Genomic DNA, 19,113 nt, shown 5'->3' on the forward strand with positions numbered 1-19,113 from the left:
AATAGACTGAGAACTACATGGAGGGTAGTGTATGTTAGACAATACACTGAGAACTACATGGAGGGTAGTGTATGCCAGGTAATACACTGAGAACTACATGGAGGGTAGTGTATGCCACGCAATAGACTGAGAACTACATGGAGGGTAGTGTATGCTAGACAATAGACTGAGAACTACATGGAGGGTAATGTATGCTAGACAATAGACTGAGAACTACATGGAGGGTAGTGTATGCTAGACAATAGACTGAGAACTACATGGAGGGTAGTGTATGCTAGACAATAGACTGAGAACTACATGGAGGGTAGTGTATGCTAGACAATAGACTGAGAACTACATGGAGGGTAGTGTATGCTAGACAATAGACTGAGAACTACATGGAGGGTAATGTATGCTAGACAATAGACTGAGAACTACATGGAGGGTAGTGTATGCTAGACAATACACTGAGAACAACATGGAGGGTAGTGTATGCCACGGAATAGACTGAGAACTACATGGAGGGTAGTGTATGCTAGACAATAGACTGAGAACAACATGGAGGGTAGTGTATGCCAGGTAACACACTGAGAACTACATGGAGGGTAGTGTATGCTAGACAATAGACTGAGAACTACATGGAGGGTAGTGCATGCTAGACAATAGACTGAGAACTACATGGAGGGTAGTGTATGCCAGGTAATACACTGAGAACTACATGGAGGGTAGTGTATGCCACGCAATAGACTGAGAACTACATTTAGGTTAGTGTATGCTAGACAATAGACTGAGAACTACATGGAGGGTAGTGTATGCTAGACAATACACTGAGAACTACATGGAGGGTAGTGTATGCTAGACAATAGACTGAGAACTACATGGAGGGTAGTGTATGCTAGACAATAGACTGAGAACTACATGGAGGGTAGTGTATGCTAGACAATAGACTGAGAACTACATGGAGGGTAGCGTATGCTGGACAATAGACTGAGAACTTCATGGAGGGTAGTGTATGCTAGACAATACACTGAGAACAACATGGAGGGTAGTGTACTCCACGCAATAGACTGAAAACTACATGGAGGGTAGTGTATGCCAGACAATAGACTGAGAACTACATGGAGGGTACTGTATGCTAGACAATACACTGAGAACTACATGGAGGGTAGTGTATGCCACGCAATAGACTGAGAACTACATGGAGGGTAGTGTATGCTAGACAATAGACTGAGAACTACATGGAGGGTAGTGTATGCTAGACAATACACTGAGAACAACATGGAGGGTAGTGTATGCCACGCAATAGACTGAGAACTACATGGAGGGTAGTGTATGCCAGGTAATACACTGAGAACTACATGGAGGGTAGTGTATGCCACGCAATAGACTGATAACTACATGGTGGGTAGTGTATTCTAGACAATGGACTGAGAACTACATAGAGGGTAGTGTATGCTGGGCAATAGACTGAGAACTACATGGAGGGTAGTGTATGCCAGGTAATACACTGAGAACTACATGGAGGGTAGTGTATGCTAGACAATAGACTGAGAACTACATGGAGGGTAGTGTATGCTAGACAATAGACTGAGAACTACATGGAGGGTAATGTATGCTAGACAATAGACTGAGAACTACATGGAGGGTAGTGTATGCTAGACAATACACTGAGAACTACATGGAGGGTAGTGTATGCTAGACAATAGACTGAGAACTACATGGAGGGTAGTGTATGCTAGACAATAGACTGAGAACTACATGGAGGGTAGTGTATGCCAGGTAATACACTGAGAACTACATGCAGGGTAGTGTATGCCACGCAATAGACTGAGAACTACATGGAGGGTAGTGTATGCCAGGTAATACACTGAGAACTACATGCAGGGTAGTGTATGCTACGCAATAGACTGAGAACTACGTGGAGGGTAGTGCATGCTAGACAATACACTGAGAACAACATGGAGGGTAGTGTATGCCACGCAATAGACTGAGAACTACATGGAGGGTAGTGTATGCTGGACAATAGACTGAGAACTACATGGAGGGTAGTGTATGCTAGACAATAGACTGAGAACTACATGGAGGGTAGTGTATGTTAGACAATACACTGAGAACTACATGGAGGGTAGTGTATGCCAGGTAATACACTGAGAACTACATGGAGGGTAGTGTATGCCACGCAATAGACTGAGAACTACATGGAGGGTAGTGTATGCTAGACAATAGACTGAGAACTACATGGAGGGTAATGTATGCTAGACAATAGACTGAGAACTACATGGAGGGTAGTGTATGCTAGACAATAGACTGAGAACTACATGGAGGGTAGTGTATGCTAGACAATAGACTGAGAACTACATGGAGGGTAGTGTATGCTAGACAATAGACTGAGAACTACATGGAGGGTAGTGTATGCTAGACAATAGACTGAGAACTACATGGAGGGTAATGTATGCTAGACAATAGACTGAGAACTACATGGAGGGTAGTGTATGCTAGACAATACACTGAGAACAACATGGAGGGTAGTGTATGCCACGGAATAGACTGAGAACTACATGGAGGGTAGTGTATGCTAGACAATAGACTGAGAACAACATGGAGGGTAGTGTATGCCAGGTAACACACTGAGAACTACATGGAGGGTAGTGTATGCTAGACAATAGACTGAGAACTACATGGAGGGTAGTGCATGCTAGACAATAGACTGAGAACTACATGGAGGGTAGTGTATGCCAGGTAATACACTGAGAACTACATGGAGGGTAGTGTATGCCACGCAATAGACTGAGAACTACATTTAGGTTAGTGTATGCTAGACAATAGACTGAGAACTACATGGAGGGTAGTGTATGCTAGACAATACACTGAGAACTACATGGAGGGTAGTGTATGCTAGACAATAGACTGAGAACTACATGGAGGGTAGTGTATGCTAGACAATAGACTGAGAACTACATGGAGGGTAGTGTATGCTAGACAATAGACTGAGAACTACATGGAGGGTAGCGTATGCTGGACAATAGACTGAGAACTTCATGGAGGGTAGTGTATGCTAGACAATACACTGAGAACAACATGGAGGGTAGTGTACTCCACGCAATAGACTGAAAACTACATGGAGGGTAGTGTATGCCAGACAATAGACAGAGAACTACATGGAGGGTACTGTATGCTAGACAATACACTGAGAACTACATGGAGGGTAGTGTATGCCACGCAATAGACTGAGAACTACATGGAGGGTAGTGTATGCTAGACAATAGACTGAGAACTACATGGAGGGTAGTGTATGCTAGACAATACACTGAGAACAACATGGAGGGTAGTGTATGCCACGCAATAGACTGAGAACTACATGGAGGGTAGTGTATGCCAGGTAATACACTGAGAACTACATGGAGGGTAGTGTATGCCACGCAATAGACTGATAACTACATGGTGGGTAGTGTATTCTAGACAATGGACTGAGAACTACATAGAGGGTAGTGTATGCTGGGCAATAGACTGAGAACTACATGGAGGGTAGTGTATGCCAGGTAATACACTGAGAACTACATGGAGGGTAGTGTATGCTAGACAATAGACTGAGAACTACATGGAGGGTAGTGTATGCTAGACAATAGACTGAGAACTACATGGAGGGTAATGTATGCTAGACAATAGACTGAGAACTACATGGAGGGTAGTGTATGCTAGACAATACACTGAGAACTACATGGAGGGTAGTGTATGCTAGACAATAGACTGAGAACTACATGGAGGGTAGTGTATGCTAGACAATAGACTGAGAACTACATGGAGGGTAGTGTATGCCAGGTAATACACTGAGAACTACATGCAGGGTAGTGTATGCCACGCAATAGACTGAGAACTACATGGAGGGTAGTGTATGCCAGGTAATACACTGAGAACTACATGCAGGGTAGTGTATGCTACGCAATAGACTGAGAACTACGTGGAGGGTAGTGCATGCTAGACAATACACTGAGAACAACATGGAGGGTAGTGTATGCCACGCAATAGACTGAGAACTACATGGAGGGTAGTGTATGCTGGACAATAGACTGAGAACTACATGGAGGGTAGTGTATGCTAGACAATAGACTGAGAACTACATGGAGGGTAGTGTATGCTAGACAATGCACTGAGAACAACATGGATGGTAGTGTATGCCACGCAATAGACTGAGAACTACATGGAGGGTAGTGTATGCCAGGTAATACACTGAGAACTACATGGAGGGTAGTGTATGCCACGCAATAGACTGATAACTACATGGAGGGTAGTGTATGCTGGGCAATAGACTGAGAACTACATGGAGGGTAGTGTATGCTAGACAGTACACTGAGAACTACATGGAGGGTAGTGTGTGCTAGACAATACACTGAGAACAACATGGAGGGTAGTGTATGCCACGCAGTAGACTGAGAACTGCATGGAGGGTAGTGTATGCTAGACAATAGACTGATAACTACATGGAGGGTAGTGTATGCAAGGCAATACACTGAGAACTACATGGAGACTAGTGTATGCCACGCAATGGACTGAGAACTACATGGAGGGTAGTGTATGCTAGACAATAGACTGAGAACTACATGGAGGGTAGTGTATTCTAGACAATACACTGAGAACTACATGGAGGGTAGTGTATGCTAGACAATAGACTGAGAACTACATGGAGGGTAGTGTATTCTAGACAATACACTGAGAACTACATGGAGGGTAGTGTATGCTAGACAATAGACTGAGAACTACATGGAGGGTAGTGTATTCTAGACAATACACTGAGAACTACATGGAGGTTAGTGTATGCTAGACAATAGACTGAGAACTACATGGAGGGTAGTGTATTCTAGACAATAGACTGAGAACTACATGGAGGGTAGTGTATGCTAGACAATAGACTGAGAACTACATGGAGGGTAGTGTATTCTAGACAATACACTGAGAACTACATGGAGGGTAGTGTATGCTAGACAATAGACTGAGAACTACATGGAGGGTAGTGTATTCTAGACAATAGACTGAGAACTACATGGAGGGAGGTGTATGCTAGACAATAGACTGAGAACTACATGGAGGGTAGTGTATGCCAGGTAATACACTGAGAACTACATGCAGGGTAGTGTATGCCACGCAATAGACTGAGAACTACATGGAGGCTAGTGTATGCCAGGTAATACACTGAGAACTACATGCAGGGTAGTGTATGCTACGCAATAGACTGAGAACTACGTGGAGGGTAGTGCATGCTAGACAATACACTGAGAACAACATGGAGGGTAGTGTATGCCACGCAATAGACTGAGAACTACATGGAGGGTAGTGTATGCTGGACAATAGACTGAGAACTACATGGAGGGTAGTGTATGCTAGACAATAGACTGAGAACTACATGGAGGGTAGTGTATGCTAGACAATACACTGAGAACAACATGGAGGGTAGTGTATGCCACGCAATAGACTGAGAACTACATGGAGGGTAGTGTATGCCAGGTAATACACTGAGAACTACATGGAGGGTAGTGTATGCCACGCAATAGACTGATAACTACATGGAGGGTAGTGTATGCTAGACAATGGACTGAGAACTACATGGAGGGTTGTGTATGCTGGGCAATAGACTGAGAACTACATGGAGGGTAGCGTATGCTAGACAATACACTGAGAACTACATGGAGGGTAGTGTGTGCTAGACAATACACTGAGAACAACATGGAGGGTAGTGTATGCCACGCAGTAGACTGAGAACTGCATGGAGGGTAGTGTATGCTAGACAATAGACTGAGAACTACATGGAGGGTAGTGTATGCAAGGCAATACACTGAGAACTACATGGAGAGTAGTGTATGCCACGCAATAGACTGAGAACTACATGGAGGGTAGTGTATGCTAGACAATAGACTGAGAACTACATGGAGGGTAGTGTATTCTAGACAATACACTGAGAACTACATGGAGGGTAGTGTATGCTAGACAATAGACTGAGAACTACATGGAGGGTAGTGTATTCTAGACAATACACTGAGAACTACATGGAGGGTAGTGTATGCTAGACAATAGACTGAGAACTACATGGAGGGTAGTGTATTCTAGACAATACACTGAGAACTACATGGAGGGTAGTGTATGCTAGACAATAGACTGAGAACTACATGGAGGGTAGTGTATTCTAGACAATAGACTGAGAACTACATGGAGGGTAGTGTATGCTAGACAATAGACTGAGAACTACATGCAGGGTAGTGTATGCCACGCAATAGACTGAGAACTACATGGAGGCTAGTGTATGCCAGGTAATACACTGAGAACTACATGCAGGGTAGTGTATTCTAGACAATAGACTGAGAACTACATGGAGGGTAGTGTATGCTAGACAATAGACTGAGAACTACATGGAGGGTAGTGTATGCTAGACAATACACTGAGAACTACATGGAGGGTAGTGTATGCTAGACAATAGACTGAGAACTACATGGAGGGTAGCGTGTGCTAAAAATAGACTGAGAACTACATGGAGGGTAGCGTGTGCTAGACAATACACTGAGAACTACATGGAGGGTAGTGTATGCTAGACAATAGACTGAGAACTACATGGAGGGTAGCGTGTGCTAGACAATAGACTGAGAACTACATGGAGGGTAGCGTGTGCTAGACAATAGACTGAGAACTACATGGAGGGTAGTGTATGCTAGACAATACACTGAGAACAACATGGAGGGTAGTGTATGCTAGACAATAGAATCAGAACTACATGGAGGGTAGCGTGTGCTAGACAATAGAATCAGAACTACATGGAGGGTAGTGTATGCTAGACAATAGAATCAGAACTACATGGAGGGTAGCGTGTGCTAGACAATACACTGAGAACTACATGGAGGGTAGTGTATGCTAGACAATACACTGAGAACTACATGGAGGGTAGTGTATGCTAGACAATAGACTGAGAACTACATGGAGGGTAGCGTGTGCTAGACAATAGACTGAGAACTACATGGAGGGTAGCGTGTGCTAGACAATACACTGAGAACTACATGGAGGGTAGCGTGTGCTAGACAATAGACTGAGAACTACATGGAGGGTAGTGTATGCTAGACAATACACTGAGAACAACATGGAGGGTAGTGTATGCTAGACAATAGAATCAGAACTACATGGAGGGTAGCGTGTGCTAGACAATAGAATCAGAACTACATGGAGGGTAGTGTATGCTAGACAATAGAATCAGAACTACATGGAGGGTAGCGTGTGCTAGACAATACACTGAGAACTACATGGAGGGTAGTGTATGCTAGACAATACACTGAGAACTACATGGAGGGTAGTGTATGCTAGACAATAGACTGAGAACTACATGGAGGGTAGCGTGTGCTAGACAATAGACTGAGAACTACATGGAGGGTAGCGTGTGCTAGACAATACACTGAGAACTACATGGAGGGTAGCGTGTGCTAGACAATAGACTGAGAACTACATGGAGGGTAGCGTGTGCTAGACAATACACTGAGAACTACATGGAGGGTAGCGTGTGCTAGACAATAGAATCAGAACTACATGGAGGGTAACGTATGCCGGACAGTACACAGAGAGATGCATAAAGGGTAGCGCATGACAGACAATAGACTGAAAACGACATGGAGGATAGTGTATGCAAGACAATAGACCCAGAAATACATTGAGAGTACGGTATACCAGACTACAGAATAGGAACTACATGGATTGTAACGTATGTTAGACAGTTGACAGAGAACTACATGAAGTGTACCGTATGTTAGACAATAGATTTAGAAGTTCATGGAGGGAAGCGTGTTCTAGACAACAGACTGAGAACTACATAGAGGGTACCGTATGCCAGACAATAGACTGAGAACTACATAGAGGGTACCGTATGCTAGACAATAGACTGAGAACTACATAGAGAGTACCGTATGCCAGACAACAGACTGAGAACTACATAGAGGGTACCGTATGCCAGACAATAGACTGAGAACTACATAGAAGGTACCGTATGCCAGACAACAGACTGAGAACTACATAGAGGGTACCGTATGCGAGACAATAGACTGAGAACTACATAGAGGGTACCGTATGCCAGACAATAGACTGAGAACTACATAGAGGGTACCGTATGCCAGACAACAGACTGAGAACTACATAGAGGGTACCGTATGCCAGACAATAGACTGAGAACTACATAGAAGGTACCGTATGCCAGACAATAGACTGAGAACTACATAGAGGGTACCGTATGCCAGACAAAAGACTGAGAACTACATAGAAGGTACCGTATGCCAGACATTAGACTGAGAACTACATAGAGGGTACCGTATGCCAGACAACAGACTGAGAACTACATAGAGGGTACCGTATGCCAGACAACAGACTGAGAACTACATAGAAGGTACCGTATGCCAGACAATAGACTGAGAACTACATAGAGGGTACCGTATGCCAGACAATAGACTGAGGACGACATGAAGGGTAGCAGATGCCCGACAATAGACTGAGAACTACATAGAGGGTACCGTATGCCAGACAATAGACTGAGAACTACATAGAAGCTACCGTTTGCCAGACAATAGACTGAGAACTACATAGAGGGTACCGTATGCCAGACAATAGACTGAGAACTACATAGAGGGTACCGTATGCCAGACAATAGACTGATAACTACATAGAAGGTACCGTATGCCAGACAACAGACTGAGAACTACATAGAGGGTACCCTATGCCAGACAACAGACTGAGAACTACATAGAGGGTACCGTATGCCAGACAACAGACTGAGAACTACATAGAGGGTACCGTATGCCAGACAACAGACTGAGAACTACATAGAGGGTACCGTATGCCAGACAACAGACTGAGAACTACATAGAGGGTACCGTATGCCAGACAATAGACTGAGAACTACATAGAGGGTACCGTATGCCAGACAATAGACTGAGAACTACATAGAGGGTACCGTATGCCAGACAACAGACTGAGAACTACATAGAGGGTACCGTATGCCAGACAACAGACTGAGAACTACATAGAGGGTACCGTATGCCAGACAATAGACTGGGAACTACATAGAAGCTACCGTATGCCAGACAACAGACTGAGAACTACATAGAAGGTACCGTATGCCAGACAATAGACTGAGAACTACATAGAGGGTACCGTATGCCAGACAACAGACTGAGAACTACATAGAGGGTACCGTATGCCAGACAATAGACTGAGAACTACATAGAGGGTACCGTATGCCAGACAACAGACTGAGAACTACATTGAGAGTACCATATGTTAGACAATAGACAGAGAACTACATGAAGAGTAACGTATGCCAGACAACAGACTGAGAACTACATAGAGGGTACCGTATGCTAGACAACAGACTGAGGACGACATGAAGGGTAACAGATGCCCGACAATAGACTGACAACTACATGGATTGTAACGTATGTTAGCCAGTAGACAGAGATCTACATGGAGGGTAGCGTATGCTAGTCAACAGTGAGAACTACATTGAGAGCACCGTATGTTAGATAATAAACTGAGAACTACATTCAGACTACCGTATGTAAGACAATAACCTGAGAACTACATTGAGAGTACGGTATACCAGACTACAGAATAAGAACTACATGGATTGTAACGTATGTTAGACAGTTGACAGAGAACTACATGAAGTGTACCGTATGTTAGACAATAGACTCAGAAGTTCATGGAGGGAAGCGTATGCCAGACAATAGACTGAGAACTACATAGAGGGTACCGTATGCCAGACAATAGACTGATAACTACATAGAAGGTACCGTATGCCAGACAATAGACTGAGAACTACATAGAAGGTACCGTATGCCAGACAATAGACTGAGAACTACATAGAAGGTACCGTATGCCAGACAATAGACTGAGAACTACATAGAAGGTACCGTATGCCAGACAATAGACTGATAACTACATAGAGGGTACCGTATGTAAGACAACAGACTGAGAACGATGTGGAGGGTAGCGTATGCTAGAATATCAAGACTTCGTGAGCTAAACATCTGCACAGGAAGCCCCAAATCAGAATTTGGTTATAGCCTGCATATATTTCAAGATGACTTCTACATTTTCCATGTACAATAACAACTGAAGCTTTTACCTTGTTTGAGAAACATTTACGTTTAAGCATGTCCAGGAAACAACATGCCAATATATATATACATGTGTATATATATATATATATATATATCTGTTTTGACAGCATTCCTAAAACCATCAAAGCGACAGTCAGACCACCAGCCAGCCTGAAATAACAACCACTGGGAACTGTTTACCGCCTCCCATGCGATTGTAAACATTCCTATGTGGAGAAAAATTCAAGGCACCTCTAAAACCCGAAGAAAGGCGCATCAGACCTCAGTTTCAAAACCTGACCTCAAATCAGTCATATCAGAACACATCAAAGACAATCCAGAACTCAAACCCTAACGACCAACCCCAACGTTTTTAAACTCAGGAAATTCCAAGAAGCCATCTACATCAAAAGACTCCAGGCACCTATACATACATGCTTCCTGCATACTACCAACTCATTAAAGATCATTTTCATCGATAACCCCCTGTTTATGCATTCTAAAGGCTTCACTATTCCTTTGTGTAGTTTGCAGACATTTAGAAATGCTGATAACAAAGGCAATGTGCTGTTATTGTGTCTGACGTCCTAATCCCATATGTCATGAACATCCTCTTTCCTCATGTTCTTCATCACTTAATTGCATGATAACGCTGTTAGAAACTACACGGAAAGTTATTTGTCCACATATTGCCATCTTTCCTAACTGAGGCTACTGCTGTTGAAAACCAGAATATAATAGGAGCGCAGAATGCCGAAAGAGAACACAGCAACAGCGGAAAAAATCCTTCAAGAAACAGAAGGTAGGAAACACCTTTTTCGAAATGCTATGAAGAGTATTGAAGAGGAGTTGCTCTATGTCAGTGTTAACAATAACAGTTGGGGAATCACTCTTTTAGAGCTCATCTTTCACAGACACAGTGACATGGTCAGATGTCAGCTTTGTGAATTTTCCGTACAGCTTGGAACTGAAAACTCTTTTGGAAGAGTAACATTTGACCAGAGTCTGGGTCAAACTGCAAACAGAGATACACAGACAGCAAGGGGTAAATGGGGATATATTATCTGGTGGCACAATATCACAGTATCTTCTTCACAAAGGTGACGTGGCCAAGTTTAAGTCATTCCGATTTGCAACAGTCAAGGACAGTCCTTGTAGACTTGTTGGAAAACAACTGGATTACCCATTTCTTGAATTCAGAGCTCATCTCCTTGCAAACCTCTATTCCTGCCATTCCAGCCATGGCATCTGACCATCTCAGGGTTCAGACCATCGGGAAAGAGGGGATGATGGACTCCTGTACCAGTCGTCTACAACCTTTGTTTGCTAAGACACAACCTGGCATCCTACACCGAACTGAGCCAGAAGAAGAAGTAAATCCAAACAAGTCACGTTTAAGTTTTGCTCCGAGCTGACAGGAACTTCTGTGTTCATATGGTGTCATAGCTCAAAGCAGGTCACTGTTTTCAGTCATCCTCTTGGGCCGCTTCCGTTATCACTCGCGTATCAACATGGTTTCATCAGAAAGGCCAACAAGTCAAGTTTAGCGCAAGAACTGGAAGGAAAAGCTCCCTGGTCCATCCAGTACGCTGACTGACGGTTTGGCACTTGTCTACATGATCAAAAGTGGCAATAAAACCTTCCACTTTGTTGCAGAAAAAATGTTCGCCCATACCATGCATGAAGGTTGATATATACAGAAACATGTCCAATGAAAACGCAGAGAGATGTCAGCTCTCTTGAACTCAAGGAACACAGTACTGCTTCAAGCAAAAAGAATCTTGTTCTGTTCCTTGTCAAGCAGTTAAGGAGAGAAGTATAGAAGCTGGATTGGAAACATTGACCTTATTGTCACCAGTGAAGAGGAATGAATCAAGCTAGATTTAAACAGTGTAGAGAGGAACTAACATCTCTTCGAGAAGGGGGCAGACATTCGGCCGTTACTCCACACCAGACATCTTCAACCAACGGCTACGGGAATATCATCACTTGTGTCGTGGATACAGATGCATTTCTACCTTACAAGTAGATATCTACTTGAAGCTCGGAACGAAAAAACGAACAAGACTCTTCCAGGTTTCCAGTGTAGCCCAGGTCATCGGTGAGAGTGTTTGTGAAGCACTACATGCATGTCATGCATACACAGGATGCAACACTACCCGCTCATTTTCAAGAGAGGGAAAAAACTCAGACTCCTCAAAGGAAATAAGTAATAAGTACTAAGCCCGCTTAAAACAACTTGGAAAAGTGAGTACGAGAGTGAGCTTAGTTTTGCGCCGCACTCAGCAATATTCCAGCTATATGGCGGCTGAATGATCTCAAGCATATAGAAGACCAATTTCAAGTCCTGGAAGACTTAACATGTTTACTGTACGGATCATCCCTGAAGAGTGACAGTCACCTTCGCCACATTGTTCATCCTGAGGAAGGGCGAATTCGAATCCCACCAGCTTCCTCCTTCCAGTTTATTCAGGCACTCACAGAGAGCATGCTACCAAACTCATATGTGGCAAACAGCCATGGAATGCAAGCCTAGAATTCCATCACCTGTAGGCAAAAGGGTGGACCCTTGAAGAGTGAGATGGTGAAAGTTTTGAGCGGTCTGCCTGTACTGGAAGCTCTCCTACAGCTTTTAGCATGCAAAATAGTGCTCCAGAATATGCAAATGCATGGAATATGCACAAACGTGTGCACGTTGCACACGCGCGAACATAAACACCGATGAGGAAGAAGGTAGCTGTGATGACAGTAATAGGTTATCACAGATTATGAATAGACATTGTTTATGTAATGTCAACAAATGCATCAAAATCAATAATCAGGTAATTAATGGGAACATAATTGTTCAGTTGAAAGGTTAAACTATCACCATCTCTATGACAAATTTGATTTACAAACACTTCATTACTACTAAAGGTTTGCTGAAAAAACACTTTGTTTCCAGTACCATTGAGGCGAAAAAGGATTCTTTCTTTTTCTACCACCACCCCTAACCAACCCTCCATCCAATCCACCCCCTCCACCCAAATGCACAATGATGTTTAAACTGTGCACTTAGGTTGGACATGTAGTACGACGCTTTACATTCACTCCTACTTACAGATGGAGATTGTGCAGTCACCTTGGTGATACATTCACTCCTACTCACAGATGGAGATTGTGTAGTCACCTTGATGATACATTCACTCCTACTTACAGATGGAGATTGTGCAGTCACCTTGGTGATACATTCACTCCTACTTACAGATGGAGATTGTGCAGTCACCTTGGTGATACATTCACTCCAACTCACAGATGGAGATTGTGCAGTCACCTTGGTGATACATTCACTCCTACTTACAGATGGAGATTGTGCAGTCACCTTGGTGATGCATTCACTCCAACTCACAGATGGAGATTGTGCAGTCACCTTGGTGATACATTCACTCCAACTCACAGATGGAGATTGTGCAGTCACCTTGGTGATACATTCACTCCTACTTACAGATGGAGATTGTGCAGTCACCTTGGTGATACATTCACTCCAACTCACAGATGGAGATTGTGCAGTCACCTTGGTGATACATTCACTCCTACTTACAGATGGAGATTGTGCAGTCACCTTGGTGATGCATTCACTCCAACTCACAGATGGAGATTGTGCAGTCACCTTGGTGATACATTCACTCCAACTCACAGATGGAGATTGTGCAGTCACCTTGGTGATACATTCACTCCAACTCACAGATGGAGATTGTGCAGTCACCTTGGTGATACGTTCACTCCTACTTACAGATGGAGATTGTGCAGTCACCTTGGTGATACATTCACTCCTACTTACAGATGGAGATTGTGCAGTCACCTTGGTGATACATTCACTCCAACTCACAGATGGAGATTGTGCAGTCACCTTGGTGATACATTCACTCCTACTTACAGATGGAGATTGTGCAGTCACCTTGGTGATGCATTCACTCCAACTCACAGATGGAGATTGTGCAGTCACCTTGGTGATACATTCACTCCAACTCACAGATGGAGATTGTGCAGTCACCTTGGTGATACATTCACTCCTACTTACAGATGGAGATTGTGCAGTCACCTTGGTGATACATTCACTCCTACTTACAGATGGAGATTGTGCAGTCACCTTGGTGATACATTCACTCCAACTCACAGATGGAGATTGTGCAGTCACCTTGGTGATACATTCACTCCTACTTACAGATGGAGATTGTGCAGTCACCTTGGTGATACATTCACTCCAACTCACAGATGGAGATTGTGCAGTCACCTTGGTGATACATTCACTCCTACTTACAGATGGAGATTGTGCAGTCACCTTGGTGATACATTCACTCCTACTTACAGATGGAGATTGTGCAGTCACCTTGGTGATACATTCACTCCTACTTACAGATGGAGATTGTGCAGTCACCTTGGTGATACATTCACTCCTACTTACAGATGGAGATTGTGCAGTCACCTTGGTGATACATTCACTCCTACTTACAGATGGAGATTGTGCAGTCACCTTGGTGATACATTCACTCCAACTCACAGATGGAGATTGTGCAGTCACCTTGGTGATACATTCACTCCTACTTACAGATGGAGATTGTGCAGTCACCTTGGTGATATATTCACTCCTACTTACAGATGGAGATTGTGCAGTCACCTTGGTGATACATTCACTCCTACTTACAGATGGAGATTGTGCAGTCACCTTGGTGATACATTCACTCCTACTTACAGATGGAGATTGTGCAGTCACCTTGGTGATACATTCACTCCAACTCACAGATGGAGATTGTGCAGTCACCTTGGTGATACATTCACTCCTACTTACAGATGGAGATTGTGCAGTCACCTTGGTGATACATTCACTCCTACTTACAGATGGAGATTGTGCAGTCACCTTGGTGATACATTCACTCCTACTTACAGATGGAGATTGTGCAGTCACCTTGGTGATACATTCACTCCTACTTACAGATGGAGATTGTGCAGTCACCTTGGTGATACATTCACTCCAACTCACAGATGGAGATTGTGCAGTCACCTTGGTGATACATTCACTCCAACTTACAGATGGAGATTGTGCAGTCACCTTGGTGATACATTCACTCCTACTTACAGATGGAGATTGTGCAGTCACCTTGGTGATACATTCACTCCAACTCACAGATGGAGATTGTGCAGTCACCTTGGTGATACATTCACTCCTACTTACAGATGGAGATTGTGCAGTCACCTTGGTGATACATTCACTCCAACTCACAGATGGAGATTGTGCAGTCACCTTGGTGATACATTCACTCCTACTTACAGATGGAGATTGTGCAGTCACCTTGGTGATACATTCACTCCTACTTACAGATGGAGATTGTGCAGTCACCTTGGTGATACATTCACTCCAACTCACAGATGGAGATTGTGCAGTCACCTTGGTGATACATTCACTCCTACTTACAGATGGAGATTGTGCAGTCACCTTGGTGATACATTCACTCCTACTTACAGATGGAGATTGTGCAGTCACCTTGGTGATACATTCACTCCAACTCACAGATGGAGATTGTGCAGTCACCTTGGTGATACATTCACTCCTACTTACAGATGGAGATTGTGCAGTCACCTTGGTGATACATTCACTCCAACTCACAGATGGAGATTGTGCAGTCACCTTGGTGATACATTCACTCCTACTTACAGATGGAGATTGTGCAGTCACCTTGGTGATACATTCACTCCTACTTACAGATGGAGATTGTGCAGTCACCTTGGTGATACATTCACTCCTACTTACAGATGGAGATTGTGCAGTCACCTTGGTGATACATTCACTGCGAGGTGTTAGGGTGACGCTAAGATGATGGTTTCGCAGTTAGAGGTGTTACAGTTAGAATAAGGTGATACTGCTGTCTGAATATTTGATCTGTGACATACGTTAGTCTGCAGTTGATGTACAGATCACGTCGTCAGTCTAGCTGACCTGTAACATAGTTTGGTCTGCAGTTGGTCTGATGTGCAGTGTTAAGGAGAGCTTCTGGTTGTGTTCAAGACTCCACCAACCGAGACATGGCTCTGATGGACATAAAGGTGACCGGCAGATTCCCGGACGGACACAGCGAGTCTCGGAAAATGGAGCTGACAGTGTTTGGAGATGCCGGGGACAATTCAGCAATATCCAAGGCTGTGGGTCACTGTGCAGCTACAGCCGCCATGATGATACTGAATGGTAGGCAGTGAGTGAGTGAGTGAGTGAGTGAGTAGGACGACAAACGCTTTAAACTCATAGGCTGCATCGATTCTGCTACAAAAGTACCGCGGTGTCTATGTTTGATAAAATTTCTGAATGATAAACCTGTCACTCTTCCAGGGGAGATAACGCTGAGGGGCATCCTCGCTCCTGTCGTGCCTGAACTGTACGAACCCATGCTGAACAACCTGCAGGAGAAAGGGATCAAGTTTGTGTCCAAATAGTGGACGGACACACCAGTCGATCTGTAATGGATAACAGATCTTAGCAAGCTTAACATCACCTAACAAATATATTGCACCGTTCTCGCACGTTAAACACACGTTAAACTTGCGCGTATTTAGATGGAAGTTCCACTAATACAACCAACTGAATCAACTGAAAACTTTGGAATCAGTTTCTTGGTGGGATACTGGTGTACAACTTGTGGTGTACAACTGTACAACTTGTCTGTTGCAGTCGATTTTTAGATCCTTAAATTCTTACATGCACGTCCAATTTCCCTGTATTGTATAGTACTCCCTGTCACATACAGCACCAAGCACCCAAGGCAGTGCTGGGTCAAGATCATATGGGAAAAGATAGAAGGCACACACAAAAATATACCCGAGTAAAGACAAAAACCTGTTGTTAAGTTCAGTCCATAGGTTCATAATAGATGAATGACACTAAGGACCCATGAATGACTCACATGCAGATTTACTCACTTTCTGCACTTAACAAAAGAAATTAAGAATTGTTCTTGGTATTAGATCAAAGTCGCTGATCATGAGCTTGAGAAATCAACCTACATGTATCCACATCAGCCTGTTCAGGATGGAACCTCCCCATAGTATTGTCATGAGCTTGTTGAGGGTTGCTGCTAGCAGTATCTCTTTCAAAACTATACCTGCTGTAGGTATATCTTTAGAGTGATTAGATATCAGGGTTGTTTTAAAACCTATCATGGAAAAAATACATTTGCTAAAAGAAAACATAGGTGAAACACATCATCAGTAAATTTATCTACAGACAGACCAGAGTATGTTGAAAGTCCAGTTCTAAATTATGTACCTGTGGATATGTAAATTTAAATGCGTAGTGATTACCAAATGCATTGAACTTGTTTACACCCTTCTAAACAAGGGGTTATATTTTTAACATTGACGAAAAGAACATAAAATACTCTCAGTTGACCCGTGAAGGTCCGGGGTAGAATAGACCCTCAGCAACAAATGCTTGCCATAAAAGGCAGCTATGCTTGTCGTAAGAGGCGACTAGCGGGATCGGGTGGTCAGGCTCGCTGACTTGGTTAACACAGGTCATCGGTTAACAATTGCGCAGATCGATGCTCATGTTATTGATCAATGGATTGTCTGGTCCAGATTCGATTATTTACAGACCGCCGCCATATGGCTGGAATATTGGTGAGTGCGGAGTAAAACTAAACTCACCTACTCACTTTCAGCTGATTTCATCCAGAAAGAGTTGTTGAAGTCCAGAGTATAATGCTCAACTGAAACCATTTCCTCTTGGTAACCCTAGTTTCCCCTAGTTGTAAATGGCTTTTAGCTCAGAAAAAAACACATCCCGCCGAGTTACGTTTACAATTGAGGTGAACAGCATACGTGGATTCAAGATAAAGCCGATCCAGCAGTGTCCAGCCAACGGGACTATCACCTAGTTGGGCAAAACGTGTGGTTTTTTGCTTACTTTCAAGTTATCCTTGACAGTGAAGAAATTTACCATTGATGATGTCGAAGGCTTAAAAGGTAGGTCCAGCTCTAAAGTCATAATATAAGATTCATCTGATTTTTTTAGAAAAGGAAGAAATGCAGAGACAGCACCTAACCGGAAAAAAACAACATGATCGAGATAGTGATTGTTTTAGCTGCACAAAATATGCCAATTATGACTAGAGTTTCTTACATTTTTTGAAACAAAAATTCCTTCTTACGTAAAATATTCATTTGTCATAACTTATTTTTAATACTGACAAAAAGCAAACACCTTCACTATGTCAGCTATAGCATCTGGAGAACGGATAATCTCTATAACGTCTGCATACTGTATCGTCTGCATACTGTATCGTCTGAATACTGTAAGGTCTGCATATCGTATCGTCTGCACACTGTAACGTCTACATACTGTATCGTCTGAAAACTGTATCGTCTGAATACTGTAACGTCTGCAAATTGTATCGTATGAATACTCCATCATTTCCATACTGCAGCGTCTGCGTGTTTCCTCGACTGTATACTGCATCGCCTGAATACGACATCGTCTGTATACACAGACATTTTGGTTTCTTTTTTGGAGCCAAAGTTTCAACACACTATATATGAAATGTATAGGGACAGCAGATCACCTTGCCTACAACCATTTTCAATAGAAAATCAATGTAGCATTGATAAGGAAAGAAAATTGGGTATTATCACAATTCCTGCTAAACCATAATGTGTAGCCCCAACCATTTTTATCTCATTCACCAGCATTTCATAAAATGCATTGTATGGGCCAAACAAATTTACAAAAGTTGTTGGTTTTTCTACCAAAAGAAATCCACATCCTCTTTCCGATGCACTCTGTCCTGGTCGGCAGTATATACCAGCATAATGATATCCACTGAACACAATAAGGACAGGAGCATGATATCTGCGCGCACGTGCACTCACACCTCTACGGATATACAATATATACTGATAAAATTGATCAAAATATAAATTATATAAGAGTAATAAGCAAATGACTGTATTCAAGTGATAATATGCTTGTTTCATTAAAACAACAGAGAATTCC

At 43.1% G+C, this 19,113-nt stretch overlaps 1 protein-coding gene across 2 annotated transcripts in view; it reads left to right on the plus strand.

Moving 5' to 3' along the window:
• LOC137260120 (alpha-aminoadipic semialdehyde synthase, mitochondrial-like) overlaps positions 1 to 19,113 on the plus strand; it is a 92,057-nt gene extending 72,944 nt beyond the window's left edge. For both annotated transcript variants that reach the window (XM_067797821.1, XM_067797822.1), the window contains exons 12-13: positions 16,138 to 16,314; positions 16,456 to 19,113. In XM_067797821.1, the coding sequence (XP_067653922.1) occupies positions 16,138 to 16,314; positions 16,456 to 16,559 (281 nt within the window). In that variant the 3' untranslated portion in view covers positions 16,560 to 19,113. The remainder of the gene's footprint in view (positions 1 to 16,137; positions 16,315 to 16,455) is intronic.

The sequence above is a fragment of the Haliotis asinina genome, chromosome 13, assembly GCF_037392515.1.
Source record: "Haliotis asinina isolate JCU_RB_2024 chromosome 13, JCU_Hal_asi_v2, whole genome shotgun sequence".
Classification (NCBI taxonomy): Eukaryota; Metazoa; Mollusca; class Gastropoda; order Lepetellida; family Haliotidae; genus Haliotis; species Haliotis asinina.